Source organism: Anomaloglossus baeobatrachus, chromosome 2 (assembly GCF_048569485.1).
Source record: "Anomaloglossus baeobatrachus isolate aAnoBae1 chromosome 2, aAnoBae1.hap1, whole genome shotgun sequence".
Classification (NCBI taxonomy): Eukaryota; Metazoa; Chordata; class Amphibia; order Anura; family Aromobatidae; genus Anomaloglossus; species Anomaloglossus baeobatrachus.
In genome coordinates this window covers 723468785-723482657 of record NC_134354.1, presented here as the reverse complement: position 1 = coordinate 723482657, position 13873 = coordinate 723468785, and the positions used below count along the sequence as shown (strand labels likewise).

At 49.5% G+C, this 13873-nt stretch overlaps 1 protein-coding gene across 1 annotated transcript in view; it reads left to right on the top strand.

Moving 5' to 3' along the window:
- Positions 1 to 2464, top strand: part of TEX26 (testis expressed 26) — a 62183-nt gene extending 59719 nt beyond the window's left edge. Inside the window, exon 8 of the mRNA XM_075334613.1 lies at positions 48 to 2464. Coding sequence (XP_075190728.1) covers positions 48 to 145 — 98 coding nt within the window. The 3' untranslated portion in view covers positions 146 to 2464. The remainder of the gene's footprint in view (positions 1 to 47) is intronic.
- The last annotated feature ends 11409 nt before the right edge of the window (positions 2465 to 13873 follow it).

Below are 13873 nucleotides of genomic sequence, written 5' to 3'. Positions count from 1 at the left end.
CCTATTTTATGTGACTTATTAAAGTCTTTTTTTTTTCTTACTACCAGAAAGAACAAAACTGGAGAAGCTGCTGAAAACCTTCCACACAGCTGACAATCAACACATGGAATTAAAGGCAACGCAAATAAAATTAAGTGGTCGTTAGAAAGAAAATGGGAGCCCGCAGCCTTGATGTTGCTGCTGATAATTAGCGCACATGCTTTGAGCTGATAAGGGTTTTCTCTGGCCAGATATTGATCGAATATTACTATGGTATGCCATCAGTGTCTGCTTGGTGGGCTCTGACCTGTATGCCCTCGCTGATCATTACTCTGAAGTGGTAGCGGTGCCACTACTTCTCAGCTCTGCTTGGCTTTGTCTAAAAGTTATTTTACCACCAATTGACTATAATGAGTAACGATCTGACCTCCAGAGAAAGAAAATAAAGTAGTACAGCATCTTTCTAGAGTCTCAGTTCCTTTAATCTGGCACAAGCCGGAGTTACAACCCCCCGACCCTCAAATGACCCGACACTAAAGCGGTTATCCAGCTCCGCGCCCTCTTAGGCACCCTTCACATATCCGTGATTCTGGTACGTATGATGTCTGTTTCCATACGTACTGGAAACACAGACATACACAGACCCAGTAAAATCAATGGGTCTGCGCACACATCAGTGTATTCTCACAGACATGTATCCGTGTGGCGTACACGCGTGTCCCTGTGTTCCGCACCGAGACAAGTCCATTTTTCTCTGGCAGCACTGAAGTCACATAGATTGCACAGTGATGTGATTCATGTAATATCAGTGTGACATGTACCGGAGAAAACACGTCTCTTTGAAATAAAATTATTTTCTATAATCACCTGTTTCCAGCTCTGCTGTCTTCGGCGGTGCTGTCACTTGCTTCCAGGCCCACTCATTATGCTCATGAATATTTACTGCACTGCGGACCCGAAAGAAGCAGCAGCGCTGGAGACATCAGCACCAGGGACAGATGAGTGTAGCAGTTCCTGCTGTCAATGTGCTATCACAGATAGCACACAGAGAGCACACTGACAGCACACACTGAACACACACACGCATACTCACCTACACCACCTACCGTGCAAAATATGTGTGTTTTGCATGGACATGTGAAAGAGGCCTTACATTGAAAGTGAGTGGTGCCGATGATAATACCACCCCACACACCTGCAGAAAAAAAACATCTGCAATACCTGCCAATCGTACACGGATCTAGGCAGGTTTGGGTGGTTGTAACATCATGGAAGTGAGTGGCATCGGGTATCCCCTTTCATGGCATGTGCACACAATACACCATCAGTGTTCTTATTAACACCTTTAGTGGAACTCCCATGCAATATGAAATTACAAGTTACCCCCTTAACCCCTACACATTTTTAGCGCTTTTTTTTTAACTTATGACTTTTCGAGAAAGATGGATGCCAATTATAAAATTACAATTCACACTTCAATCTGCGTAATTATAGAGCTTGTTTATACACAGCGGATTTGCATGATCATATGAAGATCGCAGTGAAGTGGATGATATTTTACCAAATGTTATCGCGGAAAAAAAATCTGCAGAACAAATTGATATGTGTGGATCTTAACCCATTTTTGTTTTGAACAATTTTAATTTATGCTGGGTTTTTTTCCCTTTTCTTCCAAAAGCCATAACTTCACTTTTTTGTCATTGACATAGCTGTATGAGGGCTTATTTTTTGCTGGAAAAGCTGTAGTTTTGCTGATGCCATATGTTTACCCATGCAATGTACAAAAAACGGGAAAAAAATCCAAGTGTGGTGGAAAAAGAAACACAATTACGCCATTTTTTTTTTCGTGGGGGGTTCATATTTATGGTGCTTATTATACAGTAAAATGACCTTGCAACATGATTTCCAAGATCAGTACCGTTACGGCGATACTAAACGTTTAGTTTTTTGGGAGGGTTTTATTATAAAAGAAAAAAAAATGGTAATTTGTAAAAGAAAAAAAAATGGTTCGGTCCGCTATTTTCTGGAAGCTTTTATATTTTTCCATCAACGGACCTGTGTAAGGGCTTGTTTTCTGCATGAAAAGCAAAGTTTTAATACTTTTGTTATTATTTTTTTAACATTTTCTTTTGTCCCCTTTTTGTTCTGAACCCATATTGTTTCTATTTAATACAATTCTATTAGTATATCCTTATATAAAGAAAATGTGGTCTTTTCTTGTGAAGCCCACAGACTGAGCTACACAAGAAAACTAAGATGGCATCCTTGGCAGTCTTCAGTAGACTTCCAGTTCATATGAAAACTCATTGGCACCCCACCATGAAGTCACATGGGAGTGATGGGAGCTAGAGATTGGTGAGCACCAAAATGCTCGGGTGCACAGTCCTTGAGTCGAACAAGTCAGACTCTCTGAAAGGGCTCAACTCGAGTTTTATGAAAGTCAATGATCGGGCAGTTCGTCTCTCCACCCACCCAGCCATAAAGAGAGCATTCCCGGGGGGAAGGAGAGTAGGGTGTTGTTTTATTTTTTTCTTGACACACGACATCCAAAAATGTTAGTTTTATCCCCCGGGAGAGCCATTCAGACACTGCAAATGGCTCGCACTGGGGTGCAAGCGGCAGCCATTATTCAGTGAAGGGAGCCGGCTCTTTGTGTTCTTGTTTCATGGACAAATCTCTACAGGGAGGAAGGAGACAAACTCTAGCGCCACCTATTGGAAGTAGCAATCCTAAAAGTCAAAAGTGACTATTTTGAGCTTGTTAAAGAGTCACTTTTGACTTTTAGGATCGCTACTTCCCAGAGGTGGCACTACAGTTCGCCTACTTCCTCCCTGAAGAGACAATTTGCATATATCCCAGAGGAGCATTGCAGCTATAAGACTCCTCACTGGCAACCAGATTGGTTTGTCAGTCTCGGCAAGTAGAAAAGTTTTCCCTTTAGACTTGTTTCATGTATGACACATCCAACCACCCACGATACTCGGCCGAGCACCCAAGCACCCCGATGCTCGAACGAGTGTCGAAAAGTGGAAAGCATGCTCACTCATCACTAATAGGGGCAGGTGCACTAGCAGTCAGGCCATATAAATATTACTGTTGACAACGACATTTAAACTGTTAAACAGCAGCGATCAGAGCTAGCTCCGGTCTCTGCTGGTAGGAGCAGATGAAGGCTGTATGATACAGCTGTCACCAGATGTGTATGTTATCTGTTCAATTCTTGAGCCAGCTCGATGTATGAGGACGCAATGTAGGGCAGGGTATTACATCCCACATCAGGAAGGGCTTATATGTGCAACTTTTCAATTTAGCCTGCAGATTTTCAAAGCAAACATCACCATTTGCAATTCATAGGGTGAAATCCGTGACAAATCCACAATGAAAATCCAGTATGTAAGGTTTGTAAATGTGAACATACCCATACAATGACTCATGTTCTCCCCTGTATCACAGAACACCGGGGCAAATTGGCCATTCAAGGCTGTAGCAATATTATAAGAAGTGTGTGAATAGTATATTGTTATTTACGTGCCTGAGATGTATAAATCATGACGTGTCCTCATCTGCTCATTACTGTACCCGCACATTTGGACCAAATAATAAAAATGACTTGCAGTGTTTGAAGTAAATCTTGAATTTTTGCCAAGTGCTACTGGCAATATTGGCAGAGAAATGGAATAGAAGGAAAAGATTAGCAGTGGATTCACATAATTTAATAATTTGAAAGTTAAACAACTAAATGATTCACTGGAAAAACAAGCATCATAAACGGTGACGTGTGATACAAATGTTCCATTTTATACTCTGGCACATTTTAAAATCTGGCATAAATCAAACTCTGAAAATAAGAGATGAGAGGATTGGTTCACAGGACTCTTGGCCAGGATCAAAGCCCTGCAAGCCGCTCCTACCTGCTGAAATCTTCAGCACCTCTTCAGATTAGCAAGCCCGAGGCCACGTCCTGTGTCACACCACAATGGTGAGGTTGGGCCAAGCCTACAAATCAAAAGATATGGCAGGGATTCTGTGGAGCCCAGGGCTGCTGCAGCGGTCTGGTGCGTTACCTTCAGGAACTCCACGGGACGGTCTGTTCACAGGTAGGGAACCTTCTCTTTTGATTTTTGTGACGCCACTCTCGGTATTGCGGTCAGGGTGATCGCCACTGCAGATTAAGGGGTGCCTGGGGCTGATGGTGGGTGCAGTTAGTTGTTGTGGCATCCCGAGAGTGAGGCAAGCCCCAGGGCCCTGTGTAAGTGTGTGGAACCACAGGTCGCAGAATGACTCAAACACAGTCCAAGAAGTCTTTTAACGTGTTTACTCACTGTTTGGTGGTCACTGTGAGATGCCCGGGCTACACTGCGATAACCAGGTGGAACCAGGAATTCCAGAAGGCCGTTCTGAGGGTAGCTGTCCACGCGCCCTACTTGCACTCTTTTTGTTTGGGAGGACCCTTTACTTGAAGTATGGTAGGATTCCTCCAGGGAAGCTGTTTCCAACCCCGCTCCCCTCTCTGGCCCGTCTGCCCATGGTATGGGCCAGCTTTGTGCTACAGGTGCAACAAGGCTGGCCATTACTCTAGGCGATGTCCATTAAATGAGCAACCCCTAAGGCCAAGGGCCAATCCTCAGGAGTAGACCCCCATGGCCCGGCTGATTGGAGAGACTGGTTTGTAGGAGGCCACCCCATCATCTCCCTGGCAGAGGACGGCGTCCCGACCATGGCCCTGTTGGACACTGGATCGCAGGTAACCACTATGCCTTATTTATTGTACCAGCGATATTGGGCCGATAGTGAACTTGCCCCTCCCGATGATAACATGACCGTTATTGCTTCCAATGGGTTCCCTATGACCCAAGTGGGACTCGGGGAGGTGACCCTGACTGTGGGACGGACCCAGCTGAAACGCCAAGGGATGATTGTGGTGCTGAATAAGTCCAGTGACCGTAACCCAAAAGTGGTCCTAGGGACCAATGTGATTGAGCACTGTATGGGGGAAGTGTTGAGCTTGCTGCAGCAACTGTCTGCCACAGCAGGAGGAGGTCGGCAGAGGGCCCTATAGCGTGAAATCCGGGCCCTCCTGCACCGGAGAGATTGGTGGAGTGCGGGTGATGGATGCAACCCCTTTGGTGGTCTCGCCAAGGAGCGAAATGATGATTTGGTGCAGGGCAGCAGTAGGCCCCCAGGGACGAGATTACCCGGCGTTGGTGGAACCCTCGCCTTCAGAGCACTGGCCCCCTTGTTGCACCTGTAGCACACAGGTGGCCCATACCGCGGGTCGGTGTTCTTCCTCCGCTGCATCCAAGAAACGTCCTCTGGACTGTCGGCGAGCTGGATCATTGCCGGAGGCTTGACTCTCGGCAGGAGCTTGAGTGCGGCGATCACCCGGGCGAGGTCCTTGCTCATGTGCTGTACTTTTTCGGTCAGCTCGTCTCTCACCCCGGCGGGTGCTGCAGGAGCCGGCAGGAGCGGGGGCGCCACCGAGACAGGAGCCGATTCGTCAGGAGCGCCAACATCAAGGGGTTGCAGGGCCTTTATGGCCCGTTCTTTCAGTACCACAAAGTCCAGCTCAGGGTGCTCCAGGGCCCACAACCGCAGCTGCTTGCGGTCTTCAGCGGACCCCAGTCCCCGCAGAAACTGTTCCACCAACATCTTATTGCTGTCGGCCTCGTTGATGGTATCCACCTGCTTCAGGGTTCGGAGGGCCGTCTGCAGGGGCAGGGCATAGTCTCTGATACTGTCTGCGGGTCGCTGCCGACAGTGGTAGAACTGCATCCGTAGCTCGGCTTCGGTGCGGGTCTCAAAGGCGGTCTGGAGCTTTTCAAAGATGGTGGTCACCGACGCCCGGTCCGCATCAGGCCAGGTCTCTGTCTCCTGCTCGGCCGCACCGGCCCCAGCACTACCACCGCACGCTGTCTGCCGGTCATGGCATACAGATCGAGAACCGAGCATATCTTTTTTCAAAACGCCTGTAACGTGTCAGGCTTCCCACCGTACTGGGGTAACCAGGCAGCGCCGGGCACGTAGGGCAGAGAGATCGGCATTACCTGGGCGACCGCCAGACCCGCGGCCTCCTCCGCTCGTGCGACCGGAGCGGGGGCTATCGCATTTCCATCTTCGGGCGCCGCCACTCCTGCGGCGGATGCCCCTTCGCCGTCTCCGGTAGGCGCGGACATTTTCTTTTCGTCCCCCCCTTGGTGTTTTCCGAGCACTTCACTTGCTTTTTGCTCCGCTCCGCTCTTGGGAGGCGGGGCTTCGTCTTCGCGCCCTTTCTATCCTGTTCGTGATGCCAGAAGAGTCGATGTGTACCACCCCGCGGGCTCGGCTGCGACCGCCGAGCCGCTCGGATCCGTGCTCCTACTGCGGGTGGTGGCTGGAGCCTCTCACGGACCCGGGGGTCACGTCGCTCTGCAAGGGAGTTGGCGCTACACACGGGGATTTGGGTGAGGAGTTCCACGGCCGGGACTGCGGTGGTTTGGGATGTTAGTTCGTGACGCCACCCACGGGTTGTGGTGATTGTAGACACCACCGCTGCGGTGAAGGTATGAGGGGCTCTTGGGAGCGGTGTAATGGCGCAGCTAGGTGTTGACCCCTCCGTGGGTAGGGGGTGTTGGTCCCGGGGCCCGGTAGGCGAGGGCCGGGGTGCAGGGTGAAGTGTTGCGGTGCGGTACCTGATAGCACTGGTGTACTCACTCTGACACAAGACACTGGAGTCTCTGGTAAACCAAACGGAGTGATGAACGCGGCCCGCAGCCGGCTGCAGCTTCTCCCAGAATAGGTTGATGTGGTTTCCGCCTTTCTCCTGCACCTCTGTGTGTAAATGTTTGACTCCTATGCCTAGACACCGGTAGTCCGCTCCCCAACTTGTATATGCCGTAGGAGCTCGTTTGTCCGCAGACGCTGGCCCTTTGGGTCTCTATGCCTTGGCGGTGGCTTTACCCTGTATGGTTGGGCTGTTGTCTTCTAACGGGACTTGTGTGGGATAGGTCCTTAAGTCTAGTCCGCAATCAGTTGATTCGACTCGGCCCTGTCGGTTCAGGGCTTTGTACTGGGTCTGAGTACCCTGCCTGGTGCTCCGGTATCCAGTTGGCTCCCCGGTTCGGTTCTTGCGGGCCACTACCCTGTCCTGGTCCCTTACGGTTCCACCGGTCGTCTTCCCGGTCTCCTGCAGGCGGCCACCACCGTCTGCCTCCTTGCCAATGGTGACTGGGCCCCGACCCAGCCACCTGCTAGTCTCATGGCAGCCTGGACACAGGACTGCCCGTAAACTTGTCTGCTCTACACCTCCTCCAGACTACTCTCTCCAAGAACTTGGACTTGACTACCCGTTTTCCCGCCTCCAGGCCTGTGAACTCATCAGTGGGCGGAGCCAACCGCCTGGCTCTGCCCCCCCTGGTGTGGACATCAAACCTGGTGGGTGGTGACAAGGCTTTTAGTTTGACTGGTGTTACCTAATCGGGAGGGGGTGTGGTGTTGTGTGTGACTACCTGGGACGACCTAACTAGTCCAGGGCGTCACATGTGCAGGTGTGCGGCATGTTCTTATGAGCTGAGCCCGCTCACAGCAGCGATTAGAGCCCACTCAAAGCAGCGATTAGAGCCTGCTCACAGCAGTGATCAGAACCCGCTCACAGCAGTGATCAGAACCCGCTCACAGCAGTGATCAGAACTCGCTCACAGCAGCGATCAGAACCCGCTCACAGCAGCGAACAGAGTCCGCTCACAGCAGCGATCAGAGCCCACAAAGAGCAGCGATTAGAATCTGCTCACAGCAACGATCAGAGTCCGCTCACAGCAGCGATCAGAGCCCGCTCAAAGCAGCGAACAGAGCCCGCTCACAGCAGCGAACAGAGCCCGCTCACAGCAGCGATCAGAGCCCGCTCAAAGCAGCGAACAGAGCTCGCTCACAGCAGCGATCACAGCCCGCTCACAGCAGCGATCAGAACCCTCTCACAGCAGCGATCAGAGCCAGCTCACAGCAGCGATCAGAGCCCGCTCACAGCAGCGATCAGAGCCCGCTCACAGCAGCGATCAGAGCCCGCTCACAGCAGCGATCAGAGCCCGCTCACAGCAGCGATCAGAGCCCGCTCACAGCAGCGATCATAGCTTGGACCAGTCACTGCTTTGTAACCATTAGGCTACATGCGCACGCTGCATCTTTTTGTGTTCACAAACTGCAGCTAAAACTGCAGCCAAAACTGCACGTTGTGTGAGAGAGCCTGGAAATGTCACAAAAAATGCTTGTAATTGTAGGTGCGTTTTCGGTGCGTTTTTCACCACATGCGTTTTTGCTGCGTTTTTGTGACAAATGTTGACAAAAACACAGGAAGAATGAACATGTTGCATTTTTTTGTCACAAACATTTGACAAATAAAGCGCTGACAAATAAACTGCAATGTGCACACAGCAAATCTGACTTCTTATAGACTTTGCTGGGAAGTCAAATGTCAGAAAGTTGACAACAAAACCGCAGCCAAAAACGCAGCAAAAAACGCAAAGTGCGTATGTAGCCTTAGAATGCAGCTATCCATTTCTGACAGCGGAATTAAAATGGCTGCAAACAGCCTGTCTGCTTGCCAAAGGTCCCTGTCAGCTCCATCATGGTGCTCCCGTGAAGCCCAGCAGTTGGGCCGTTATTTTTTCTATATATTGCAACTCTGTGGTGTTACAATATACAGGTCAAGTCCCCTAGGAAAAAAAAAGAAGCAAGAGCTAAATTATTAAAAAGCAAGAAAAAAAAAGTTTAATTAAGTCTTAGGCCCCAGACTCCGTGTTTCCAGTACGTGTGTTGTCTGTTTCCACATATACCGGAGACATGGACATACATAGACTCATTAAAATCACCTGTTTCCAATGTTTGCTCACATGTCCATTTTGTCCAGCAGCTCGGATGTCATACAGACTGCACACTGGTGTGACATCAGTGTGACACGTACCGGAGGACACCCATTCACTGAAATTAAAAGGATTTTTATACTTACCTGTCTCCAGCGCTGCTGTTGGTTCCGGGTCTCACTCATTATGCCTCATGAATATTCACTGCATTGACTGTGAACCCGGAAGTAACGGCAGTGCTAGAGATGGGTAAGTATACCAGATCATGCTGTCCGTGTGCTAACCGGATGTCACATGGATAGTGTGACACCCCTGGACTAGTCAGGGCATCACAGGGTACTGCACGCTCTTTATCCTTAGTGCAGAACTCAACCCCTCTTGGTTCTGGGTTCCCAACCTATAGTACTGCCTCCATCAGCATCCAAAATCCCAATCACACCTCACACCACACCCTGTCAGACACACCAGTGGGCTGCTGAGCTGGAATAGGGCCACCCACCTAGGGGTCCCACAGACTGGTGGAAGGGGAAGTAGAAGGAGAGTAGCCCTTGAGCAGTGAGGAGCTAGGGGAAGCGTGTGTCTCCCGGGGAGTAAAAGGTTGGGTTGCAGATGGTGGTCTGGGCCCAGAGGAGTCGGAGACCCGGTCGCGAGATATTGGGACTGGGTGCCTGGACCTAGTCTTGGAGGACGGTCAGCAGCTCGAGTTCAATAACCTGTCCGGCCAAAAGTACGGCGGGGTACTGGACCCTAGGTCGGGGAGTAGCTTCAAGCAACCCGGCAATTAACCTGTGGAGGATAGTGACTTTATGGACTGTCCCCACGAAGCTCAGAGATCAGGTGCACTAGCGCAACGAGGGGTATAGGGCTTTCCAAACCAAGCAGCCCACTGAAATCTCAAGCGTAAGCCCTTGAGAGCACTGCTCCACTACTAATAATAGGGAGCGGGGCCGGGACAGCACACAGTGTGACCACACACAGAGACACATGGACAGCCATGCGGACCTGCACCATGGACTGTCACATACGTGAGTTTAATACACGGACGTATGAAAGAGGCCTTAATATGTCTGATTTCTCAAAATATAACATGATTTAATCTGTATGGTATCCTCTTTTTTGGTCATTGCCCTATCCAGAAAAAGCATGAAAAGTGTTAAAAATGTTGTATGTACCCAAAATGGAATCTTTCAAAAATGACAGCTCACCATGCAGAGAACAAACAGCTCCATCAAAATAAAATAAAAAAAAAAACGGATCTTGGAAAATGCCGACACAAATCGGTTTTGCGTGTTTTGTTTTTTTTTTAATGAAAAGTAAAACGTTTTTATAACCACTGCTATATAGAAACTAAGCAAGCATGGTAATGCCGTAATTGTGCTGAACTGGAGAATCGTGTCGTCAGGTCTGTTTTACTGCACAATGAACACTAAAGATAAACCCTAAAAAATATTGGTGGAATTTTTTCTTACCGATTTCATCACGGAATTATTGCAATTTTTTCCATACATTGTATGGAAAAAATGAATGGTGTCATTCAAAAAACAACTTGTCCTGTAAAGAACCCTCACACGATTATGTCAATGAAAAAAATAAAAAGTTATGGCTCTTTGAAGAAGTGGGGGTAAAATGAAAACGTAAAAAGAAAAATTGGCTGCAAGACGGGTGTCTATAAACAGGGTCTCAAACTTCTCGAAATAATAACAGTTCCTGGTAACATCTCCGACAGGTATGAATAAGAAGCTGGGCAGAAATCCTGTCCTTTTGGATAATAAACATCTTAAGTCACCCTAAGGGTACTTTCACACTTGCGTTTTTTTTCCTTCCGTCACAATCCGCCCTTTTGGAAAACAGTGGAATCCGTTAACGGATTCTGCTGTTTCCCATAGACTTGTATGGACGACTGTGCAAAAAGTACCTGCGTTGCTACCGCTGGCCAACGCTGCCTTGCTTTCGCCGGACAGAAGAAACGCAGCATGTAACGTTTTTTGAGCGGCGGAATCCTCTATTTTTCACTGCGCATGCTCATCTTTTTTTTTTAATCACAGAAACTTTATTTTGTCTCTCGGTGGCCGAACGTTCAGCTGAGCGCCCGGCCGCCAGCATGTGAGAGCTCTCAGCTGATCACCTGGCCGCCGGCATGTGAGAGCGCTCAGCTGATCGCACGGCCGCTGGCATGTGAGAGCGCTCAGCTGATCGCCTGGCCGCCGGCATGTGAGAGCGCTCAGCTGATCGCCCGGCCGCCGGCATGTGAGAGCGCTCAGCTGATCGCCCGGCCGCCGGCATGTGAGAGCGCTCAGCTGATCGCCCGTCCGCCGGCATGTGAGAGCGCTCAGCTGATCGCCTGGCCGTCGGCATGTGAGAGCGCTCAGCTGACCGCCCGGCCACCGGCATGTGAGAGCGCTCAGCTGATCGCCCGGCCGCCGGCATGTGAGAGCGCTCAGCTGAGCGCCCGGCTGCCGGCATGTGAGAGCGCTCAGCTGAGCACCCGGCCGCCGGCTTCTGTGAACGATCAGCTGAGCGCCCGGCCACCGGGTGATCAGCTGATCGTTCACAATAGTCTGCTGCCGGTAAAACTGTAATGAAGGAAAAAAAAAAAAAAAGCATTCCATTGTTTTGTACGATCCGTTACATCCGTTGTGCCATTATATGCAACACATCCGTTGCATCCGTCACACAACGCAATGCAACGGATGCTGTTCAACGCAAGTGTGAAACTAGCCTTATACGCTTAGAACTAATAACATGCTGGTTACCTGGAGCGGCCACTAGAGGGAGTGTCAGAGCTTTCTTATATGTTGGACATTTTTATCTTTAGAGCACCATTAATTCCACAGTGCTGTACAGGGATTACATGCAAAACACAAATATAAGTTATAATGAACAAACTGAGTTAAAAAAGAAGTTAAAAAAAAACTCAGCTAAGGCTGGAATCACACTTCCGAGTGTAAAATCGGACCGAGTCTCATGCTAGAAAGTAGCATGAGCTCTGTTGGTCAGTGTACAATGCAACAGCAATGCGATTCTGTGATTTTTCTCATGATTGTAGTCCATGTGCAATCCGTGTGTGATCCGTATGTGATCCGTTTTTATTCTCAGCAGCTATGTCATCTGCCATTCAGCTCTGCTACATGGCCGCTGACAGCAGACACAGACACAGCCATGTAGCAGAGCTGAATGGCCGCTGACAGCAGACACAGACAGAGCCGCACGATCAGAATGAAGTCGGATGAACTTCACCCGACTTCATTGTCATCCCGCGCCTCTGTCTGTGTGTCATGGCCTGATTTTCGGTCACCGGTGAAGGTCTCACCGGTGACCGCAAATCCCCTGAGTGACTTCAGTGATCTGCGCGATCAGCGGTGCCATCACTGAGGTTACCCGCGGCCACAGCTGAAGTCCTCCCGCTGAGATCTGTGGCCGCGGGTAACCTCAGTGACATCATCGTTGATAGCGCGACTCACTTTAGTTTAGTCGCTGTGGGGGGCTCACAGAGAGCGGTCGTGGTCTGTGACCGCTCTCTGTCAGCTTCTGATGTAGCAGAGCTGAAAGCGTCTTGGGACCTCTGTGGATTATGTCGGACCTGGAGGGGTATTTGGGGGTTTAATAAAGTGGTGAAAGAGGGTGTTTTTTTTGTCATTTATTTCAAATAAAGGATTTTTTGGTGTATGTCTTTATTTTCTTTATCTTACAGGTTACGCCTGTCATGATTAACCTAGGACTTAGTGGCAGCTATGGGCTGCTGCCATTAACTCCTTATTACCTCGATTGCCACCGCACCAAGACAATTCGGGATGAGCCGGGTACAGTCCCGGGACTGTCGCATCTAATGGATGCGGCAATTCCGGGCAGCTGCTGGCTGATATTGTTAGGGTGGGGTGCTCCCCATAACGTGGGACTTCCCATCCTGAGAATACCAGCCTCCTGCCGTATGGCTTTACCCTGGCTGGTATGAAATTTGGGGGGAACCGCACACCGTTTTTTAAAATTATTTATTTAATTTACTGCACGATATAGACCCGCACACCGGTAGCTGTGATTGGTTGCAGTGAGACAGTTGTCACTCAACGTGGGGGCATGTCTGACTGCAACCAATCATAGGCGCCGGTGGGCGGGGAAAGCAGTGAATACTAGATGGAATAATGAGCGGCCGGCTTTTTCAAAAGATGAAAAGCCGCCGGAGCTTTGTGACAGCCGTGCAGCACCTCGCCGGTGATCGGGGATCGGTGAGTATCAGAGAGGGGGTGGGAGAGACCGACAGAGAGAGAATAGAGACCGAGAGGGAGAGACCGACAGACAGAGAGACCGACTGACAGAGATAGAGATTGACCGACATCGACAGACCTCACTCATTTCCAGTGTTTTCTGCAACATGCGATAAATGTATTATTAAAACGGATGTCACTAGGATGGTTTGTGTGCCGTCCGTGTGACATCCGTTCATTTTCACGCACCCATAGACTTGCATTGGAGTGACTTGCGCGAGAAAATCACCAAAACACAGCATGCTGCGATTTTTTTCTCAGTCCGATTTGGACTGAGAAAATAATAGCAGATGGGAGCTGCCTCATTGATTAACATCTGTCCGAGTGCAATGCGAGATTTTCTCGCATTGCACTCGTGCAAGTTAATCGCAAGTGTGAAGCCGGCCTAAAACAGCCATTAGCCAACAGGTCAAACAGCACTAGAAGGATGAAGTTGGCCCCCCCATGATAAAGGTGGGGGCAACACAGGTGCAGAATACCGATGAGGCAGCAACTCTCAACCTACCATATCATGGATGGGGTGGTTGCAGGTATTAAACATACACACAGATGGAGTTTGCATAGAGCGCCAGTTGCACAAGTACATGCAATGCACAGTGCCTAGTTTACAGCCTATTAATGATGCCCATACTATTAGAACAGGCGGGCTGCCCAGCACTATACAGTTGTGCTCAAAACTATGCATACCCCAGTAGATGTTTTACTTTCTTGGCCTTTTTTCAGAAAAAATGAATGATAATGTGGCGCCCCTGAGGCTTCAGGCGCCACAGGGTACTACACCTCCTTCTCCTTTAGGGCGTA